Raw genomic sequence first — 23,943 nt, 5'->3', positions numbered from 1 at the left:
GCTGTGAGGTTCGTTCTTTTGAGAATGCTCATGCGATGGGCACGTGTTTGAGAGGCAGTTGCTTACGACTCCCGGCCAGGTAGCGCAGCCAACGGAGCCGCCAACAGGAGAACAGAGGGGACCCAGAAGATGCTGAGGAAACACACTGGCTATACGGGGCAGGAGAAAGGCCCAGTTAAGTTCAGTATTCCATTTTTGACGTCTGTTTAGAGTCCCTTTAAATTATCACAGGTTGCAACATCTTTACTGCTGCCAGGCTCATCACAGTGGAATGTTTGTTATGTGTTCTGAACTGAGTAGACAAGCCAAAAAAGCAGGTACTCCTTTACAACCCAATTATATAATGGTTCTGAGAGATGTGTAAACTCATGCACATAATATTTCTCCATCTTCTTTCAATGGATGGAGATTTATTCAACTACATAAGCTGCCATTAATGGATATGGAAATAGAGGAATAGGAAAGAGCAGTGGTCTCAGAGGCTATCAGTGTGAGGTCATCCCATCACCTACATGCATAAAGCTCTAGCCTCTGAGACAGTCCAGACTATGCGAACAGTGCAGCTTTATAATATCACTGTGCAAATGGGTATTTATCAAGTCTCCTGTACAGGATGCACAAAGGAATAGAATGTGATGAATGGATTTATTGGTGAAAATTGGAACACAACATAATCTATTGCTTTATCCTCCAACATTAAATGGTGGGCTTAAGAATTCACATACAGGGATTCTAATTTCATTTACGCTAAACCCTCATGAGATGGACATGCATAGATCTCCCCCGTGAAGCAAACGCATACAGCCAGTTATATTGTCATTTGTTTTTTAAATTACTTTTTCCATTCATTTAGCCAATAAACCTCCATTGTTTGGCTAGAAACAAACTTTAAAATGTAGGATTAAATGATTTAATAAATTGACTAATTTCTATTATAACCCCAATCCTCTAATATTTTCTACAGTTTCTCATCTCAAAACAATTACAGGAGATCTGCAAGAAAAACTAATCCGTTAAAGCCAAAGTCCAGGCACTTTTGTTAAATAATTATTTAATAGAATGTTACTTAAAGTACCCCTGAACTGGGTGTCGCTGAACATACTTTGAATCCTGTTTTATCTGTGGTGCATCATCCTCACTCTCCAGCGTCCCCCTGTGGCCCTTGCTCTGCTCAGCCGTAATATTAAATAGCAGAACAGAAGAGAGAGTAGGAGGAGCGCTCCATACTAAAAAAGTTATTACAAAAAATACGCAAATACAAAGATGCACTTTCTGGATTAAAAAAACGTGATAAGCCTGTAGTTTTGGGCAACAGCCCAATCCTGGTGACCTCAGGGGTGTGGCCTACTCGATCGCCGTGGCCTGCGGAAGTCTGTACCCAGATGGCCTGCGGAAGTCTGTGCTTCCAATGTCCATATGCTTGCAGCGTTACAACGCATTTCGGTGAATCCTCGCCTTCATCAGGTAACGTCTTCCAGCACGCACACGGGTTTATATATACTATCCGGGAACTCAAAAGAGTACCAGAAGTAATTAGGGTAGCAATAGTAACCCGCCTGTTATGGCGGGAAACGGAGCTCAAAATGACAGGCTCATCACGTTTTTAATCCAGTAAGTGCAACTTGTATTTGCACATTTTTTGCAATAATCGTTTTACACGATGGAGCGCTCCTCCTCCTCTCTCCTGTTTTCCTACAAGCATGCCATACAGCCAGGCATAAAAGGAGCAGATAACAGCAATAAACCAGCCACTGTCCGCACAGCCACCTCTGGTATCCAAAAGCACAAGATTTCCCTTCAAACTGAGCAGAACGTCTATTATAGGCAGGGAGGAAGTGGCAGTTCCACCTCTTTGTCTGTCTTTAGAAACTTCGTCCTTCACTCACGGCTTATGGTTCTTGATATACTGTTGCTGCACACAGCATGCAGGAGAGCTGCAACGTGCATGGGCTTGTGGAAACTGAGGTCAAAACGATAGTGTAAATAAAAGCTATATTAGTACACTATTATTCCGAGTTAAATCTCCACAACTACACGCTGTGTGCAGTAACAGTAAATCAGGAACCACAAGTGGCGAGGACAGGGAGAGAGGAGGGGTACCTGCCACTTCCTCTTCGCACATAATATACATTCTGCTCAGATGAACATTATGGCTGGGCCACGGGGAGAGGCGCTGGAGGGTAAGGATGGTGCTGTGAGGTATGTCACCACAGATAAAACAGAATTAAAAGCATGTTCAGCAAAGCCCAGTTCAGGGGTACTTTAAAGCATAAACCGGTTTTGTTAAAAAGTAGTAGTTCTTGCACAAGATAAATGCCTGCTGTGCATTTCACAGATTCTCATAAAGCGCCGTGGAAGTTGTCGGCGCTATATAAATACTAAATAATAATATTATACTGTATGTTCAGCAACTTACAGTAATCTACTCACTTTCCAAAATAATACTACTATCCTAAACCGCTTCTAGACTGCGTTATTGGAAATCTAGGTCGTCCAGTTGGACAAATCAGGTTGGCACTAAAGACACTAGAGACCAGTAATACTGTAGTTGCTACCCAGTGTTGTGCACTGGAAGATACAATTCAATATGTTCCAATGAGAGAGTAGCTTAGGCACCATCCCCTGCTTAAAGGTTTATTTGCAATCAGGCACCAACATTACAGTAAAGACACAATGAGATGCCAAACAGAGCAGTTTTGCAGGGATACCCCTTCCTGAGTATACTGCGGTCTCTGAGGAAGCGGATATCCCTGCAAAAACACTGTTAGGCTGATATCTCATTTTGTCTTTGCAGTAAGGTCTTGTTGATGCTGGATTGCTAAATAAACCTATGAGCAGCAGATGGTGCCTCGGTCATTAGAAGATATGGAAATCTAGTTATGCTTTCAAATTGGGCAATTCGACCAATTTCGTGCGTGCTTCACCCCTTCTTTGGAATGCCCTTCCACAACACATCTGTCACTCTCCAACCTTTGGTAGCTTTAAACGCTCCCTCAAAACTCACTATTTCAGACAAGCCTACGTTCTACCTTAGGCCATTCTCCCAATGACCTGAGGCCAATTTGCATTCCTACTAGATATCCTGAAACACACTGTCTCCAGGTATGCTTACTGTATACTATCCCACCTCTTATCTCCCATATTGCTTTAGATTGTAAGCTCACAAGGGCAGGGCCCTCTCACTCTTTTGTGTATGGGGATTTGCTATACATTTCATATGTTACTTTTGTCACTATAATCACCAATTCTGTATTTTGTATAATGGTGTACACCATTGTCTGTATTATTACTGGTATGTACCCCATGTTTGTTACTTACTTTGTACAGCGCCACACAATATGTTGTTGCTTTATAAATCAATAATAACAACAATAATAAAAACAACAACTAGCTTTAAAGGACCACTATCATGAAAAACGTAGGCAGTTAAAAACTAACAGAACCAACAGGTTTTGGGCCAGTCCATCTCCTCATGGGGGATTCTCAGTGTCTTCTTTGTTTTCAAAAGCATTTCCTGAACAGCAGTTTACCTGCCAAAATAGTAAAATACCAGCCAGCCTCCCTTCTCACTTGCACACTATTTTGGCAGTTAATATTTTGCAACCTCAGTTCAGGAAGTGCTATTGAAAACTAAGAAAACTCTGAGAATCCCCCATGAGGAGATGGGACTGGCCCAAAACCTGTCGGTTCTGTCCGATTTTAACTTATTTCAAGATAGTGGTCCTTTAAGAAAACAAAGCTAAAAAATGCAAAGAAGACAAACCAAAAAAAAAAAAAACACTTTGAGGTAAATAGAAGTTACAAATTTGTTTCTATAAAAAGTACAATCCAATGAATCTTCCCAGAGCGCTCAGGCCAAGCCAAACATACCTGTTACTACGGAAACAAAAGGCCTACTTCAGCCAAACATGAAAGCACTGATCTTTAAATTAGAATCCGTTAAACGAGAGGGGATGACCCAGAAAAGGGGAAAAGAAATCCCACCGTGGCCTGAATAATACAAAAGGAGAATTTCTCCCACAGTTGGACAGGAAATGATTAATGAAAACCTGTTCCTTTCATCAGATATTCCAAGTCAACCGTAATTCTGTCAACTCCATCACAGCCTGAACGTTTCACCAAAATAAGGTCCTGCCTCTATCAAAACACGAAGGGCGATTTATGAAAACACCACAAAAATAATTATTTTTCTTAATTACATTCTTAATGAGCTCATTAGAAACATTGGAATTTAAATGATCTAATAGCGCTGCTAAGGTCTTTATAGCGGAAAGGAGGGGAAGATGGAAAGAAATATCTTGCCAATGAAAGAGTTTTTAATGTCAGGAGCAATTTTAATCAAACCGCTCATTGTGTTTTAAATTTGAAAATCCTCACAAACTAATCCCATGAGGCGGCAAGTCGGTAAATCCGAGTCCTCCCGTGGCAAAGCGAGTCTTTATTAACTGGGTCTGTTCAGGGAAAAGCTGGATCTGCTGCAGAGCAAGCGCTAATAACCTCATTGGCCACAGGGGACGGGGGAGTCAGCATGGAGCTGAATGCTAACAAAGGATGCAGAAAATTATCTATAGCGATTTGGAGCTAATGCACTGAAAAATAGAAAACCCAAGCAAGCTATGGATGGCACACCAATGACCCATTCTGCATTCACTCCCTCACTATAGCACTTTTACTTGGAAAACTATTACTGGAAAGTCACAACAGATAAAAGCAGACATAGCAAACAGAAGGGATTACAACAAGCAAAGCTTTTTGCTTTATTGCAGTAAACATGTCATCTACCAACTCCAACTCTTTGATTAAAAGGAACCCAAGGAGAGAGACTGATGGAGGCGGCCATATTTATTTCCTTTAAGAAATTCTCTTTGCTTTTCCATGGATCTTCTCATAGCTTCCTCCTACATAACCTTTTTTCATGCATTACTCCAAGACTTTTCTGAGGTTGATCACACACTTTGGAACACCTTCCCTCATCCTGTTAGGTTTGCTCCTACCTACCTTAACATTATCAGGCAAGCCATAAATAAAACACCTCTTCACACACAACTACTTATCTTCCTTTATGACCCAACTCTCCATTACTAATCACCCCAGTGTAAGTTCCACTACTTATTGAACACTATAAGACATAAGAAGATAGAGAGCCCACTATACAGTATATTAGACAAATATGGTGAAGAGTAAACATTAACCGGTATACTCACAAAGGTGGTTTGCTGACAAGCAACCACTCAGGACAGAAACCCACTAGGAGCGATTTCTCCTCACTAGCGATTTGAAAAAACACTTGCTAATGCAATGCTATGAGGGATTTTTATACAATCCCATCACTCAAGTGGGATCACACCCATAGCATTACATTAGCAATAGTTTTCAAATCGCAAAAAAGCTCAGAAAACCGCTCCTAGTGGGGTTCTGGCATCAAAGCGGTAGGGGAAATTGACCCATCCCCTCAGGGTAGTTTTAAGATGTCGCTCTCTGTAGACAGTCAAAAAAAGGGGATAGAACCCTCCACCAAAAGGTGGGCTTGAGGTAACGGATATCAAGGAAACAAATTATAAAATAAGGGGAAGAGGTACTCAACTCCCCGTATTCCTACTAGGTGTCACATGTTCACACCTCACTGGCCCCGCCCAACAGTTGCATCCAGAAAGGTCTGGAAGGAAGCTGCCTCAGAGTTTGAAGTCACACTGACCATGGAAGAAGTATTCCATCTATCACTTTGCTTCTACACAATTTACAATCACTTTTTGGCCCGATTGCTATTAGAATTTGCCTTGAACCATTATGTGCCCAGTTAGGCTATAAGCAATTTTTTCTGTGAAATATTTTAAATGCCAGTTTGAGTTAAAAGTTAAAAGCAAAAATACAAAAACAAACTCCCTGCACTCAATGGTGTGGAAGAGGTTGTCTTAGTAAAGGCCATTCACTGCTGAATGCTGGGAGATGCCAGAAATCTTCAGGACAAAAACAATGGTTGGACTTAGTGGTTGATGATGTGGTTCTGCAAACTTCTAACCATGTCTAATGCACATCCTCTCCTTCAATAAAGCCATAATGAGAGGAAGACAAAAAGCAGAGGTACTTCAGTAAAAAGGACGGGGCCTGTAGAATTCAGTGTACCCACTTCACCTGTTTTACCGAGAAAACAAACTATGCCAATCATCCTGGAAATCTTTTATTCTACACAATCGCGGCTGCTCTTTGTGCCTCTGAATTGGATTGTAGAGGTTGTATGCTGGCCGTCGCTATTGTAAATAGTACATTAATCACTCTTCAATGAACAGCGAAATGGACAAAAACATGACATGATTAGTAGAGGCTACTTGACTCACCCATTATCCTACTTAACGCGGCATTCCTTGTGGGCGATTCGTCAAAGCCTTCAATGCCGCTGTACAGAGAGTGGGAAATTCTTCGTTCCCTGTCGTCCAGCATTGTCTCGACAGGCAATTCGGGCCCCGAGGGGCTTCCAGGTGACTCCAACTGTAGAATCGGGAGAGAAGGGATATCAGCGCTGACGGTCTATTTAACAGCATGGGGGAACAATAACAACATGCCTGAGGCCTGCACCCGGCTGGGTACCAAATGAGCTAGAACTTTTCACCCTCTACCAAAATAATTTGTACTGACAGCTCTGCTTAATGGGCAACTTTGGATGCCACTTTGTAGTATCCCTCCTGTGGAGTGCCTGTCATATTTCAACACCCTTAAGCAAAAAATAAATAGTACAAAGACAATGCCTCTGATCACATTAGGCCAAATTTGCTTACGAGTTTGTTCTTTTAACCCCTTCTGTAGACTCAAGTGGGAGAGACAAAAGATAAATTACTGGCCAAATCTTCCATTTTGTTCAGACGATGGCTGTAGCTTCACCAAAAGCTTGAATATTTAAAGGACCATTCGAACATTTTAAATACATGTAGATACATACAATTAAGAAATACATTTCTTCAAGAGTTAAATGAGCTACAAATTAATTTTGTTTTATGTTGTAGTCACTTACAATAGGTAGTAGAAATTTGACCAAATTGAAAGGGTTTACACTAGCCCATCTCCTTATGGGTATTCTCAGGGTTTTCTTTACTTTAAATAGCACTTAGTGAATGACAGTTGTTTAATCCAACTGCCAAAAAAGTGTTCAATCAGGTAGGAAAGCAGCTGGCATCTTTGTATAGTTCCCTTTCAGGGTGTGTTTTTGAAAAATATATACAAAATACTAAAAATCCCCCATGAGACAGACTTGTCCAAAACCTGTAAGTTCTGTCAGATTTCTACTACCTACTTTAAGGGACAACAACATAGGAGAAAAGTAATTTATTGCTCATTTTACTCTGGAAGAATTTACTTCTTATTTGTATGTCTACATGTATTTTAAATTTTACAATTGTTTGCAATACTTGTCCTTTAAACAATGGAGTTACTGCTGGTACCCTGTGTTTGCATTTTCATACTTGTGCTGAGACGTGCCCGGGAGTCTGATCACTAAAGCCTGGAAGTAGTAGAGTTGTTTTTAGAACCTTATACAAAATAAGGTCACGCTCCCTTTGCAATGCAGCCAGAATTCACAATTGCACTGCTCACCAGTCTGTATTAGTAGTCTCAGTGCACTGGCTACATTCCACAGGATGAAAGGTAAGTATCATTTGACAAGTGGAGGGACCTGGGAATACAGGAAGTTTTCTTAAGTCTTCAGCACAGTGGAGCAAAGCTATACTCACTGCAGCTAAAGTGACTTGAACATGTTTAGCAATCTATGAGGGCCTGAGTCCAATGCCACAGTGGTGTCCGCTTTGCAGTTACACACCAATGATACAGATGCTGAAAAGCGGACACAACTGCGTTAGTGGGCTCGGACCCACACAGTCCTTAACCTGCACAAGGAGTCCTAACTGCTTACCAAAAGTAAAGCCTCCCTTTTCACTTCAGACTTGAAAGACTCATCTGCAGAGTGTGGTGGGGACCACTAGCATTAACAGTCACTAGGAAGTACAGTATTTTTTTGGACTCGCTCATTAAAAGACAACTGAATTGACAGGTATATGGAGGCTGCCATTTTTATTTCTTTTTAAGCAATAGCAGTTTGTGTCTGAATAAAACCAGAAACAAGCATGTGGCAAAACTTGTCAGATCTGACAAGGTCAGAAACACCTGATCTGCTGCATGCTTGTTACGAGTCTACCTTCCTAAAAGCAAACCCAGTATGTGTGAGAGGCAAGAAACAAGTGTATACTACACAGCCTTGTCAACGCTGGCTAATGAGGCTCCGCTAAGCTTCAGAGCGTTTCACTACTTGCGTGCAATTCCAGGTCCAGAAGTCTAGCCACAACCCCAAACCCCCCACAATTTCCTCAATCTGAGATTGCAATAACTTGACAACTAAAGGCGCCCATACACGGTACAATAAAAACATTCAATTTTCCCGTTTCAAGAACAAAGAATCGATTATCCCATTTTTTTTCAATTAAAATACTATTGGGCATGCTGAAAAAATCTTTATATTCAATCTAAAAAAAATTACATATATCCAGGCACATCACCTCTAGTTAGGACATTAAATAAGTTATTAAGGAAAGGGAGGTGCTGAAGGGGGTGTGGCTAGAAAACAGCAAAAATCTATTAACCCTTCGCACTCTCGCATGCAAATGTTCAAACAAATGCATTCACAGATTCACTCATCCAGGCACAACTGGATCTGTGAACTAAAACCCCGGCTTTTAACTTAGCTGTAGGGATAACTGTTGTGCCTGGATGAGTGAATCTGTGGATGCATTTGTTTGAACATTTGCATGCGAGAGTGCGAAGGGTTAATAGATTTTTGCTGTTTTCTAGCCACACCCCTTTCAGCACCTCGCTTTCCTTAAAGAGACTCTGTAACATTAAAAAGATCCCCTGGGGGGTACTCACCTCGGGTGGGGGAAGCCTCCGGATCCTAATGAGGCTTCCCACGCCGTCCTCTGTCCCACGGGGGTCTCGCCGCAGCCCTCCGAACAGCCGGCGACTGTGCCGACTGTCAGTTCAATATTTACCTTTGCTGGCTCCAGCGGGGGCGCTGTGGCGACTTTCTGCACGGAAATAGACGGAAATACCCGATCTCCGTCGGGTCCGCTCTACTGCGCAGGCGCCGGAAACTTGCGCCTGCGCAGTAGAGCAGACCCGACGGTGATCGGGTATTTCCGCCTACTTCGGCGCCGAGAGGCATCAGAGCGCCTGCGCAGGAGCCAGGAAGGTAAATATTGCGTCACAGCTGTACGGAGGGCTACAGCGAGACCCCCGAGGGACGCAGGACGGCGTGGGAAGCCTCATTAGGATCCTGAGGCTTCCCCCACCCGAGGTGAGTACCCCCCAGGGGCCGTTTTGTCGTTACAGTTCCTCTTTAATAACTTATTGAATGTCCTAACTAGAGGTGATGTGCCTGGATATATGTATTTTTTTCTTGTTACTGACCCCTGTAGCTAGGGTCCAATTCAGTGCACTCCCCCCCTCCCCTGTATGTGTTTGTCAGCATGGACACAGCTTATGCTGGTGTATGTGCATGGTGCACATGGACACATAACGTTAGCTCCCTTGTGCGATTGGTAAGATGCACTGTCTTTCCCAGGAGAGGACGTCAGGATGTGTGCTCCTAATCCATTGATAGGTTTGATGCAATGAATGTGTTTGCATGTCTGCACTATGCATGTTACAGGGCCAGGGTTAGGACACCTACGTTTACCTGGGTACTTCTGCGCAGTATAGGTGACTAAGCATAAGGATGCATTCTTCTGTGAACTAAGACCCCGGCATATAACTTAGCTGTAGGGATAACAGGTGTGCCTGGATGAGTGAATCTGTGAATACATTTGTTTGAACATTTGCATGCGAGAGTGCGAAGGGTTAATAGATTTTTGCTATATTCAATCTAACGGAATAATTGAATTAAAAAAAAAAAAAAATGAAAAAAATTGTACCATGTACGGGCACCATAATCTGAATTTGAATGCAGATTGGAACTGAGCCAATCCAAATCAGCAGCAAATGCATTTGACTGGCTCATTCTCCATGCTTACAAATTGCAAAAAATTGTAAAAAAAAATAACCAAGTTGTAGAAATGAGCATCTCATTGATCAGTTCTATTGCCTACCATAAGTAATTACAAGATACGCTCACTATTATTCTTAATAATCATCCTATCCCCCATTACCCAACAGTGCCCTCTAGCGGCCAGAGTGGGAGAAAGCTTTGCACTGATAAAAGCAGCAGGCTGAAACAGCACAACTGCAACTCTAGAGTTGCTACAGAAAAAAGCCAACAGCTATCTCTAAAAAAGGGTGACGTTTTAAAGAACCTAGATTCAATTTACAATAAAATTATTTGTTAGATTACAAAACACACACAGATGACATCTAAAAATACAAGAAAGAGAAAAATACCAGCCAACATGCTTAGGCACATGAATCCTGTAAAAAGCATGACAGGAGAGAGAGTGTGCATCTCATATGAGTCTCCTGCCTTCAGCAGTAAATGATCAGAATCTGCATCACGTAGCTAAACTGTCACCCACAAAAGTGAAACCATAATTCACGGCTGCCGGTAAAAGTGTCTTCTATGCTTGTAAGACTGCGGCTGTCACAGCCTATCAAACATTCCGGCTGGAAGTGGCGCCACTAAACTCCTACTCCGCTGCAAACGCTTCTGTCAGAGAACGATCAGCGACACCCACCCACAATGCAATCTCTCTCCAGCTCACTTCTGCATGGAGATTATTTTTAGACTGGAGAGTTCTGCAACTTCCTGTATGATGGAATCCTCACATTAAACTATTTAATACTGGGAAAAGTGTCTGTTTACCATGAGTGGCCTGCTGATAGGATGTCACTCTTGTAATTACACGTTTACTTTCTTCCTCCATCTAAACATATTTCTCCCACTGTGTGTTTAGACAACTTCTTCAATGATACGCCAATTTCCACTCCCCCAGGTATTTGCTGACAAATTGGTTTTTGCTGTGAAATCTTAAAAAGTGTAAATGCGGTGTGGCAAAGGTGTCAGTGCTAGGACTGTACTGGATTTCGCTGAAGGGCATCTGGTAATGAAGCCTACTCTACTCTCTACCTGAAATCTCCAGCAGGATCAGTCACACCTGAAAATGAACCTGAACTCTGAAATTAAAGGTCTTCATTCCTCAGAAATTCCCACTTCCTGCTGGTAGATGTGCTGCCAGTCTACAGGCAAGAAAAGGGAATATCTGAGGAATGGGCCTTCATGGAGATAAATTAACAATATGAAGCTAATAATGCTTCAGAGGGGAAGATGCAAATTTAATTTACTGCTGAAAAAAAATATATAAAAAAAACCAGCCAGAGTTCAAGTATATTGTAAACCTCAAATCAACAACAACGAAACATTTGTAAAGCGCTTTTCTCCCACAAGACCCAAAGTGCATAAGCTTGTCTCAGATCAGTACATAGTGAAGTGTACAGGGGGAAAAGTTATGTGATCATAAATGCCAGACTAAGCAGGTGGCTTTTCAGTTTTGATGTAAACATGTCCAGGGTTGGAGCTGTCTTGGTTAAGTTTGGCAGGGCAATCCACAGGGTAGGGGTAGCTTGACGCAAAGCTCTGGCTCCAAAGGAATTTAGTTGAACTCTGGAGATTGAAAAGCACCCCAACAATGCCTGAAGACATCCACTAGGAAATGACAATTTCCATAACCATATGTTAAAGTAAACAAAGTCAAAAACTGTATTTTAGAAACTGAAATCAGAAAACCAAATACATTATTTGACTGGGACCTCTTGATAACCTACAGAGGAAAAAAAATCATTACCATTTATGGAAATCTTAAAAAAAAAACAAACAAAAAAAAAACACCTGGAGTTTAACTTGGTATCACTTTTGCAGAGGGCACTGAAAGGGTTAAGCCTCAGTGTTTGAGAGCTGCTTCAGAAGAGCTCTCCTGCAGTTTATTTACAGCTGCTGATAAGACCATTCAATCTGGCTAAACAAACAGTGGATTTCTTTGGCAACTATATGTGGAATAAAGACTTTTCACTGTGTGCTCTGCAAGAGTTCGGGTCCACTTTAAGTTATTTTAACACACGCACACAAGCATAGGTACACTAATGCTGTAAAGCCGACACCTCTTCCAAATATTGTCTTGAGCACACTTTTCTTATTTCATCACAAAACTCAGAATGAAAAACTTGGAATGATGAAAGAAATATGTAACAATGACTTTACATCAGCTCTTTCGGGGTGAATTATGAACAGACTTCACGCATCACGTAGAAAGCTGGAAAAGAATGCCTTACAAACCAGTTAGCTTCTATGGCTTTTAAGTCAGTGGAATATAGAACAACTTACGACATTGTTGGCCTCGCTGATTGCCATAACCAAACAGAGGGAGGGACAGTGGAAGGGAAACAAGACATTCCTAGCACATGACACTATGAGCAGGGAGGTCACCGAGTCTGCTACGAAGCTTCCCTTCCAAGACTTGGCCTGCCTAATACAAATGAGATATTTAATGAAGCGCTGAATGGTAGCCTTATCTTCCCCTCTTTGATAAGCACCGGGGAGACTTGCTGCAATAAAGGGTCACCGCAATTACAATTGGAAGCACGTCAGGCTGCAGGAGGAACAATAAACTTGCAGAGCCAGTGAATTAGACTCAATAAGGTTTAAATTGCAAAATAAGGATTTGTTTTATTAGTTTTTACATAAAATGCAGATTAGGAGTGACAGCTTCACTAAAACATGAATTAATCACTGCTCTGAGCAGCGGGAGGCGGGGAGAGGATATAAAGCGAGAAGAAAAGGCTTTGGGAAGGTTTACGAGGATCATACGTGGATTGGGGAGAGGAAGCCTGCGATCCGGCTGTAGCAGAGGACAGAAGCGAATCGGTTTCCCCAAAGAGATAAGAAAAGCAAACACCATCTACACGTTTACAGCTGATTTAGCAAAGTCAAGTACAAGCTTGATAAAAGTCGTCTTCTACAAACGAACATCTGCAAATGACGTGTGTGCAACATACATGTGCATACATGCTACAACCGTATGGTCACTCATTGTATGGAGGGGGGGGGGGTCTCTGCGACTGTAGTGAGGCTCAGAGGTGTGGGAGGGCCCCAGCTACTAAGCTTTACTTTCTCTGATACTCCAGATCAGATGTTTTACTGGCTACACTTGTTATGGGTGTGAAGATCCTGATGGCAAAGATACGAAGGAGTCCGCACACAGGCTTGCAGGAACAAGTGCCATTGTCCCATCACACACAATCTATGTCAGACCTGCAAGGCCGACGATCGTTTCGGGGCCACTTGGGGTCCCCTTTGTCAAGGCATGGAGCAGAAAGACGTATATATCTTCCTGCTCCATGCCTGGAAAGGGGACCACAAGTGGCCCCGAAACGATCGTTGGCCTTGCAGGTCTGACATAGATTGCACGTGTATTCCAAGTTCATGCTATGAAGCTGTGCATGCGTCAAAGGCTGTCCACCATCTAACAATCTATGTACAAGTCTCACATGAATGATAATCGCCAGAACGACCCACAAGTATTGATCATTGGTTGCCCTTAAAGGACAACTTAAGTTAGAGGTTTATGGAGGCTGCCATATTTACAGTATTTCCTTTTAAGCAATACCAGTTGCCTGGCAGTCCTGCTGTTCCTCTCCCTCTAATGCTTTTAGCAATAGCCCCTGAACAAGCATATGTAGATCAGGGGTTTCTGACATTATTGTCAGATCTGACAACAGTAGATGCATGCTTGTTTCTGGTGTTATATAGACACTACTGCAGCCAAATAGATCAGCAGGGCTGCCAGGCAACTGGTATTGTTTAAAAGGAAATAAATATGGCAGCCTCCATATCACTCTCACAGCTGTTCTTTAAGAATTATCATTGATTATTCTCTTCTTACATCACCGAACAGTTTTCAATGAGCGATTATTGTATGACAACCGGTCACAGATTGTTGTTTACAGATACATTTATCTAGCGTAACAGAGACTGCTTGCAAGCTGCAGCTTACTAACCCTGTATTCCTATACAAATTGGTTAGCATGTGGCAAAGGTTCATAGTGGTCATCATGGTAATATTTAAACCTAGAGGGGGGACCAGAAGTTCGTAATGAGTCACCCTTGCTGGAAGACAATACTGTACTGTTAAGCTGCACCTTTGGGGTTAGTCTGTGCAGAACTGATAATTCCATTTTCATAGAGGCTCTCCGGAGCCATAACTAGTCTCTGTTTTCCAGGGACTTTGGCAGGGAAATGAATACAAGAGGTGAAATGTTACCTCGCTCTTCTTTATTCTCCTCGCTACAATCAGCCCGATCATTCCTCGCCGGTTCCCTTCTGTTGACATAGACTTCCGCAGAGTCTCCATGGCATCTTGGTTTGTTTTTCCCAGCAATGATTCACCATTGACTGCCACCAACTGGTCATTCACACGGAGTCTCCCATCCTTTAATTTAAAAAAAGGTGGGTTATATTATCTACTCACAGATTTCAAAAAGTCAAAACAGAGAGACACAGCAGCTACTTGGTCTACAATCTTATGGTTAATTTTATCAGAAGCTGAGAAAAATAGTGGCATGAGCTAGTTTAGCACATGTTGTGAGGCAAACACTGCAATGGGCCCCACCTGAGGTACATGAATCCTGTCCCCCAATGATCCAGTGTTATCCCAGCAATAAACTTCATTAGTTGTACACTGCATTGGATTAAAAGTATGCGTGCTTCGTGCGGTGGTAGACATTACTAAAAGTGACACACTGACTTCTCTCAAATACTTCTCTCCTCCTGCAGGCCCAGCCTTACAGACTGTTTACACAAACATATGGGCACTGGCCTCAAACTTTTTATTATTATTTAGTATTTACAGTGGTGTGAAAAACTATTTGCCCCATTCCTGACTTCTTATTCTTTTGCATGTTTGTCACACTTAAATGTTTCTGCTCATCAAAAACCGTTAACGATTAGTCAAAGATAACATAATTAAACACAAAATGCAGTTTTAACCTCCTGGGGGATACAATTATATCGCCCAAAAGGTGGCGCAGCACTATTTTTAAATTTTGTTTATTTTTTAAATCAGGGCCCAGGGCTTGCTACATGATAGCCGCTGTGCAGCGGCATCCCCCCACCCCCTCTGATCGCCTCCGGCATACAAAGCAAACAGGAAATCCCGTTCAGAACGGGATTTCCTGTTTGTCTTCCCCCGTCTCCATGGCGACGATCGGGATGACGTCATCGACGTCGTGACGTCAGAGGGAGTCTCGATCCACCCCTCAGCGCTGCCTGGCACTGATTGGCCAGGCTGGGTCTTGGGGGGGGGGGGGGAGGGAAGCGGCGCGGCACGGCGGGTAGTGGCGAATCAGCGCGGAGCGGCGGCGATCGGTATATATGTTACGGCCAGAACCCGAAGTTTGGCCAGAACTAGAAGTGGCCGGCCACTTCGGGTTCTGGCCGGCCAATGTGCGAACTGGCCGCTGCGCTGCGGCCAATGTGAGAAATGCAACAATTCCTGTAAGGTTAATGGGATGTTGTGGCCGCAGCGCAGCGGGCAAATGTATCACACATCTTTACTTTATTCAATGACATTAAGCCGACCGGCTTTTTCTCTGCCTCTCTCCTCCCCCCCCGCCTCTCTCTCCTCCCCCCGCCTCTCTCTCTTCTTCTCTTATGGGCAGCCGGGCGGGGGACACGCGTGTCCCTCCGGAGTCGTTCGTCGCGGCAGGGGAATCCTGCCGTTCTTGCAGAGCGGGTGCTGGCAGAAGCGATGTCTGCAGCCTCCCCGCTCTGCTCTCCTGCCGCGACGAACGACTCTCCTGGACACGCGTGTCCCCCGCCCGGCTGCCCATAAGAGAAGGAAGAGAGAGAGGCGGGGGGGAGGAGAGAGAGGCGAGGGGGAAGAGAGAAAGCGGGGAAAAAGCCGGTCGGCTTAATGTCATTGAATAAAGTAAAGATGTGTGATACATTTGCCCGCTGCGGCCACAACATCCCATTAACTTTACAGGAATTGTTGCATTTCTCACATTGGCCGCAGCGCAGCGGCCAGTTCGCACATTGGCCGGCCAGAACCCGAAGTGGCCGGCCACTTCTAGTTCTGGCCAAACTTCGGGTTCTGGCCGTAACATATACACGCAGCTAGCAAAGTGCTAGCTGCATGCAACAAAAAAAATGTATGCAAATCGGCCCACCAGGGCCTGAGAAATCCTCTGTGGCGGCTTACCCCGAGCTCAGCTCGGGATTATCCCCCAGAGGGTTAAATGATGGTTATTATTTAGTGAGAAAAAAACTCCAAATCTACATGGCCCTGTGTGAAAAAGTGATTGCCCCCCTCCCTTGTTAAAAATATGCTTAACTGTGGTTTATCACACCTGAGTTCAATTTCTGTAGTCACCTCCAGGCCTGATTACTGCCACACCTGTTTCAATCAAGAAATCACTTAAATAGAAGCTATCTGACACAGAGAAGTAGACCAAAAGCACCTCAAAAGCTAGACATCATGTCAAGATCCAAAGAAATTCAGGAACAAATGAGAACAAAAGTACTGTGATTGAGATCTATCAGTCTGGTAAAGGTTATAAAGCCATTTCTAAAGCTTTGGGACTCCAGCGAACCACAGTGAGAGCCATTACCCACAAATGGCAACAACATGGAACAGTGATGAACCTTCCCAGGAGTGGCCGGCCAACCAAAATTACCCCAAGAGCGCAGAGAAAAGTCATCCGAGAGGCCACAAAAGACCCCAAGACAAAATCTAAAGAACTGCAGGCCTCACTTGCCTCAATTAATGTCAGTGTTCACGACTCCACTATAAGAAAGAGACTGGGCAAAAACGGCCTGCATGGCAGATATCCAAGGCACAAACCATTTTTAAGCAAAAAACATTAAGGCTCGTCTCAATTTTGCTAAAAAAACATCTCAATGATTGCCAAGACTTTTGGGAAAATACCTTGTGGACCGACGAGACAAAAGTTGAACTTTTTGAAAGGTGTGTGTCCCATTACATCTGGCGTAGAAGTAACATAGCATTCCAGCAAAAGATCATCATACCAACAGTAAAATAAGGTGGTGGTAGTGTGATGGTCTGGGGTTGTTTTGCTGCTTCAGGACCTGGAAGGCTTGCTGTGATAGATGGAACCATTAATTCTACGGTCTACCAAAAAATCCTGGGAGAATGGAGAATGTCCGGCCATCTGTTCGTCAACTCAAGCTGAAGCGATCTTGGGTGCTGCAGCAGGACAATGACCCAAAACACATCAGCAAATCCACCTCTGAATGGCTGAAGAAAAACAAAATGAAGACTTTGGAGTGGCCTAGTCAAAGTCTGACCTGAATCCTATTGAGATGTTGTGGCATGACCTTAAAAAGGTGGTTCATGCTAGAAAGCCCTCAAATAAAGCTGAATTACAACAATTCTGCAAAGATGAGTGGGCCAAAATTCCTCCACAGCGCTGTAAGAGACTCGTTGCAAGTTATCGCAAACGCTTGATTGCAGTTATTGCTGCTAAGGGTAGCCCAACCAGTTATTAGGTTCAGGGAGCAATTTCTTTTTCACACAGGGTCATGTAGGTTTTGAGGTTTTTTTTTTTCACTAAATAATAAACATCATTTAAAACTGCATTTTGTGTTCAATTATGTTATCTTTGACTGATAGTTAACGGTTTTTGATGAGCAGAAACATTTAAGTGTGACAAACATGCAGAAGAATAAGAAATCAGGAAGGGGGCAAATAGTTTTCACACCACTGTATATAGCGCCGACATATTATGAAGCGCTGTACATCGTATATATAGTCTTGTCAATAACTGTCCCTCAAAGGAGCTCACAATCTAGTCCCTACCGTAGTCATATGCCTATTGCCTATATTGTGTAGTGTATGTATTGTAGTCTAGGGCTAATTTAGGGGGAAGCCAATTAACTTATCTGTATGTTTTTGGGGTGTGGGAGGAAACCCACACAGACAAGGGGGAGAACATACAAACTACTTGCAGATGTTGACCTGGCTGGGATTCAAACCGGAGACCCAGCGATGCAAGGCGAGAGCGCTAACCATTACCCACCGTACTGCCCACTTGCTAAGAGATATGTTGCAGGTCTGAGCAGGGCCATAGGCAGCTGTATGTTATTATAACCAGGATGTGAAAAAAAAAAAACTTTAAGCAATCTGTAGTGCTATGCAACCAACAATCAGGAGCTGATGGAAGGCTGTTTGGAGCAAGGCACCAGCGATGGTCGCAGAATTTGTGAATCAGGTTCCTGTTACTGAGCGAGCCACCTTAGATGTGATTGGCATCATAAGCAAAGCTCTTATTTTTGATGCAAGTGTATGCAAAACAGGCCATGCTCTAGACTTTCACAACATAAAAAGCTTAACAGAATATCTGCTTTCATCTAATAAGGGGATAGAGGGCACACCTTAAATTTACCATGCCCTCAGACACATGGCTGTTCTTGGGACTCAGAGCTTAGGAAACTAAAAAGATTTATACATACCTGCGGCTTCCTCCAGCCCGATAAGCTCCAATCGCTCCCACGCCGCCGTCCTCGGTCTTCCTGCAGCTCTGATACAGAGTCCCCGCCCTTCCGTCAGTCAGCTCCAGTCTACGCAGGAGAAGTGCGCTCTTTGTGTATCTTTCCAGCAGCTGCTGATAGAGGGCGCACTTCTCTTACGTCAGACCGGCTCTAACTGACGGAAGTGCGGGGACCCAGTATCGGCGCTGCAGAAGACTGAGGACGGCGGCGTGGGAGCGATCAGAGCTTATGGTGCTGGAGGAAGCCCCAGGTATGTATAAATCTTTAGTTTCCTGAGCTCTGGTACACTTAAAGGGAACCTAAACTGAGAAAGATATGGATTTTTTTCTTTTAAAATAATACCAGTTGCCTGACTTCCCTGCTGATCCGGTGTCTAATACTTCTAGGCCACAGCTTTTCAACAAGCATGCAGTTCAGGTGCTCTGACTGAAGTCAGACTGGATTAGCTGCATGCTTGTTTCAGGTGTGTGATTCAGCCACTACTGCAGCCAAAGGGATGAGCAGGATAGCCAGGCAACTGGTATTGTCTAAAAGGAAACATCCATATCCCTCTCAGTTTAGGTTCCCTCTTAAGCAAACCTGAGAGGGTTTATTGCACAAGAAGCCAACTCTGCTGCTTACAAGCCACAAGGTGTCCACAACCACAATTGTAAAGTCAAGGTCTTTTCCTCTACTCCAGAAATACTTTTTTAAACCTCTGGCCTATACTGCTTAGAGAGGAGTCTTAAATTGGTGCTCCGTGCCAACACCCTCCTGATATTGTACATAAACCAGTCAGAACACCTAATCTGCCAATAACACGGATCCCTGTTTGTGGAAAGCAGGCAAGGGCAGACCGTCGTTTCAAATCAGAAATCGGGGTCTATGAGTGGGATACTGATTTATAAAGGCTCATATGCCCAATAAAGGGTGTAGAAAGGGAAGTTTCAGACACAGTGTGCAGCAGTATCAGTTTATAAATGCCTGACGGGTTTTCTTCAAGCCCAGCTACCACAACAATCATGGCAGTACAGTCACTTAGATCTCACTGCTGTTAAATGTTAATAAACCAACTTACAAAATGATGCATGTAGATTTACACACTGGAACAAATTATGAAGAATCCCACCTTATTTGGTAGGCATCATAGAACACAGGACCACACAAAATAAAAATTAAAGGGGAGGAAGAAAAGAGCTTCCCATGGATTCCAGATTGATTGTCTTCATTCTAAAGGCCCATACACACGTTGGATTTTTGCGAACGACCCGTCGTTTGAACGTTCCGTCGTTCGCACGTCAAATCCGGCGTGTGTACAGACTGTGATAAGACTGGTTTTCAGCGATCCGCCGGGGGAATCGCTGAAAACCAGTCTTATCACCCGAACGATAGTCTTTACACACGCCGGATTTGACGTGCGAACGACGGAACGTTCAAACGACGGGTCGTTCGCAAAAATCCGACGTGTGTATGGGACTTAAGGAAGGCTATAGGACTATGTCACAGGACGCCTCTGCTGCTACAGCATGAAGCTAGCAAAAGACCACTTAAGAGCTACTGCTGCTCCTGAAAAACACCTGCAACCTTAATTGGTCAGGGACTGGTGGTGGAATCTCAACCAAAATTGTACAAATACATCAAAGCAGGGCTGTGGAGATGGTGTCAAGGAGTTGGAGCAATTTTGGGATACCTGGAGTCAGAGGGATTTTCGGGTACCTGGAGTCGGTGGTTTCATAAACTGAGGAGTCTGTTGATTTTTGTACCCACTCCATAGCCCTGCAAGAGCTGTGAAGTGGGAGTCAAGCCGTCGGAGCAATTTTGGGTACCTGGAGTCGATGTTGGTGGTTTTATTAACTGAGTAGTCGGAGTTGGAGTTGGAGTCGGATGCTTTTTGTACCGACTTCACACTCTCTGCTCACCCTTCCAATTTGCAACTACATGTCGCTAAGACGACGTCACAACTTCAACAGATGCCACTGTGAGATATAGCTACTCCTAGTTAACAGCTAGAAGCAGAAACTCCAGTGTGGTTTCAGCAAGGTTGAGAACAATGGCCAGTATTGCAACATGAGGCACAAAACATTCCCACATGACTTTTAAATGGAGAAATATGGATCTCGGCCTGATGATCAAAAGCCATATTTTTCAAAGAAGATCACTTTTCATAAGAGGACACCTAATAATACACAAGTTAATGACATCAGTGCAAGTAGCCAAGGTATGTTTTTGTTCAGAAGGCTCACTCTGCTGGTACTGCAAATAATCTTAACATATATATTGATTTCCATCTCTCTCCAAGGAAAAAAGTAATTGGAAGCTCGGTGTTGTACAATATTGATCAGTATATATCCTGGCACTTCACGGGCTGTAAAATTGGGATTATTCATTGCCAATTATGTGCAGGCAATTATCATTGGCAAACTATCAATGTGCAGATTACTGTGAAACATCACGGCGTAGATCGCCTCTGGTTGTTGATATCACAGCGGGGAGGTAAATCAGGGCAAGCAGCCAAAGGGACAGATAAGAATCACAAGGTCCAAGTGACAAAGTGCCTTCACCTTCCTGAAAGTTGTGGACACAAGGCTAAAAACTGAGGAGGGCATTATAAAAATAAGATACACTGAAGCAAAAAAAAACCCGATATATCTGTAGAATACTTTAAGTGTAACTTCAGACTTAAGGTTTGGATAATGTACAGAAAGGATAAAAACAACTATATAGCCATCTGTGGCTCTTGGGAACGCTCACTGCACAGTCTGTCTATAGAGCAGTTGGCATAAAGTAAAAAGAAGAGTAAGCTGGCTTCCAAAATGTTAAAGTGATGAAAACCGGAATTGGGGAGAATTCTCCAGATGATTCGTTTAAAGCCGACCTGAACTCAGAACTTCTCTTCTCTAAAAGATACGCAAAAGTATAACCAACATTTCTTTGTTACAGCTGATACAAATCATGCAATAAATCTGCAGTGTGTACTTCCTGCTTTCATGGAAGCAGACATAGGCTTAACATACTGTGTTTACAAATAAGCTGCTCGTCTGAGGCAGCCAGTTGACAGCTGTGAGATCAAATTACAGTTGGGATGAGTCACAGTAGAGTGGAAATTAGACAGGCTAAACTTTCTAAATACATACAGGGTGCATTTCTATATGTTTCCCTTCTGTCCTGTGCAAGCATTCAGGTCCACTTTAAAGAGGAACTCCAGTAAAAAATAATGTAATAACAAAGTGCTTCATATTTAAAATAATTATGTATAAATGATTAAGTCAGCGTTTGCCCGTTGTAAAATCTATCCTATCCCGCCAATTTACATTCTGACATTTATAACATTGTGACATGTTTACTGCTGGCAGGTGAGGTCAGTGGAAAGAGATGCTGCTTGCTGTTTTGGCAGTTGAAAACAGCTATTTCCCACAATGCAATGAGGTTCACAGAAAGGAAACTGTCAGGACCATGGTCATGACATCACACTGTGGGAGGGGTTTCACCACAATATCAGCCATACAGAGCCCCCTGATGGTCTGTTTAAGAAAAGCAATAGATTTCTAATGGGAAAGGGGGTAGCTGGTACTGACTGGGATGAAGTTCAATTCTTGGTTACGGGTTCTTTTTAAGTAAATTCTACAGAGAAGTTTATGAAAAAGCTTATGAGTGACTGGATCAGGAGTTTAACTCCTATGTCTGATTCCAGTCTTTTAATCAAGCAATAGTAAGAGATTAATACAGGACTGTTCGCCTGGTTTTCTACTTTACAAAGTAAACATTTAAAAAAATCCATTTATGTTCCATTTTAGAGTAGCCGGGAAATGGTTTACAAACACGATCTGTGTGTAACTGCCGTCTGCAACCACAATGCAGAGATTCTTATTTCAATGGTTTTGTGACAACCTTTAGTGGACCAGTTGAGGTAGGACATTGGCAAAACTTGATCACAAAATTTAGATTCAAACCTATTTTCACTCGAGAGAGTTCTTATAATTGTATCAGGAAACTGTTCCTCGACAGAAACTTTGCCACACTTTCTCTCCTTTAGCACCCATGAGATCTACCAGGAGTGAAATTCTCGTCAATGAGCCTGGAACAACAAAACCCACCAGCTGTAACCCTTCCTCGCTCTATCCACACAGAAGAAATAAAAATAGGGTTAGCTAGGCTCTAACGAAAAACAGTGCTTGCTTGATTGATATTCCAAGGTACAAGAGCAAGCTGTAGGAGAAAGCTTGGGAGCGCACAGGCAAGTTGAAGACTGGAGCACACTTGTAGGTTTCTGTGCTGAGTGCGCTCAGGCCCTTATGCTGTGTACACATAGTAAGACTTTCTGTGCGATTTTGCGACCCGGTAGTTTTTTACCACATGATTCCGCACTGGATTCTGCGCGCTTTTCTCTTCTTTTGTTTTTCTTATCTTTTTCCATTCACCGCTATGAGAAATCGAGCATGGAAACGATCGGGAACAATATCGGAGATGACTGACTTTATTAATCGGATCCATCTACCACATGGAAAATCGTACCATGTGTATTAGGGCATTAGGCAGAAGAGGTGCTTAATTCTGAAAGGAGCAAAGAAAAAATAGAGCTTACCGATAAGGTAAATTTTAATGTTCAATAGTTTTTCCATTATTTTCTTTTCTTAAGAAGCTCAACTTGGTCTGCTGGACTGGAAGGATATACCGGTAAACGTTTTCTAAAATGTGACACCAACATTACAAACTGATACAGCCCACCTGTTTTCCTGTACTTAAGACAATTTCATTTAAGTTTGAGGGGTTTAAGTTGCCCATACATCTAGCAATGTATGGGCAGATAAACTAAAACAGATCTCGCTCTGATTAGATCTGAGAGCTCTGTTGCCTGCCCATGCGCCACAGGCCAATTCCTAAAAGATTTTAGCCTCCGTTGCCTGCCTGCCTGGGTGACACTCCCCCGCCGCCACCACCACCACCATGTGTAAAGGTCTTCTTCCCCACCCCTCGGTGCCCATGCGATGTGAAATCCCACCTGTCCCATTGCTAGGACTCCAGGCCTCATCTCCTGTTATCTCCGATTGCAACCCCATGTGCCTGACATCCCACACACCTGGTGCCACAGGGGGGTAATGTTGGATGAGTCCCAGCAGCAGGACAGGTGAGATTTTACACTGCATGTGCACTGGAGGGAGTGAAAATTGAACACTTGGGGAATAGCAGCAGGTGGCCCATTGCATTTTGTCATCGCGATATCGAGCACCATTACCGTCGTGTACCCAATCAGCCATGTTGGATTTAAATTTTCCAGCATGCTTGATTGATACATTCGACCGTTATCTTCAATCGGGAATGCTTGTTGATAAACTGATTTTTATCCACTTTGAAAAAGTATCTAACCAGATGGTTGATCAGTTCGCAAAATCGGTAGATGTATGGGCACCTTTACTCTCACTGTCTCATGAGGTTAT

General features: G+C 43.2%; 1 protein-coding gene across 27 annotated transcripts in view; it reads right to left on the bottom strand.

Annotated features, from left to right (window-relative positions):
• PARD3 (par-3 family cell polarity regulator) overlaps positions 1 to 23,943 on the bottom strand; it is a 771,876-nt gene that overhangs the window by 326,963 nt on the left and 420,970 nt on the right. For all 27 annotated transcript variants that reach the window (XM_068235737.1, XM_068235760.1, XM_068235761.1 and 24 more), the window contains 2 exons: positions 14,283 to 14,450; positions 6,336 to 6,486 (listed from right to left, as the gene is read on the bottom strand). In XM_068235737.1, the coding sequence (XP_068091838.1) occupies positions 6,336 to 6,486; positions 14,283 to 14,450 (319 nt within the window). The remainder of the gene's footprint in view (positions 1 to 6,335; positions 6,487 to 14,282; positions 14,451 to 23,943) is intronic.

This window comes from Hyperolius riggenbachi, chromosome 5 (assembly GCF_040937935.1).
Source record: "Hyperolius riggenbachi isolate aHypRig1 chromosome 5, aHypRig1.pri, whole genome shotgun sequence".
Lineage (NCBI taxonomy): Eukaryota > Metazoa > Chordata > Amphibia > Anura > Hyperoliidae > Hyperolius > Hyperolius riggenbachi.
The sequence above is the reverse complement of the archived record's forward strand: the minus strand, read 5'-3'. Positions and strand labels throughout refer to the sequence as shown.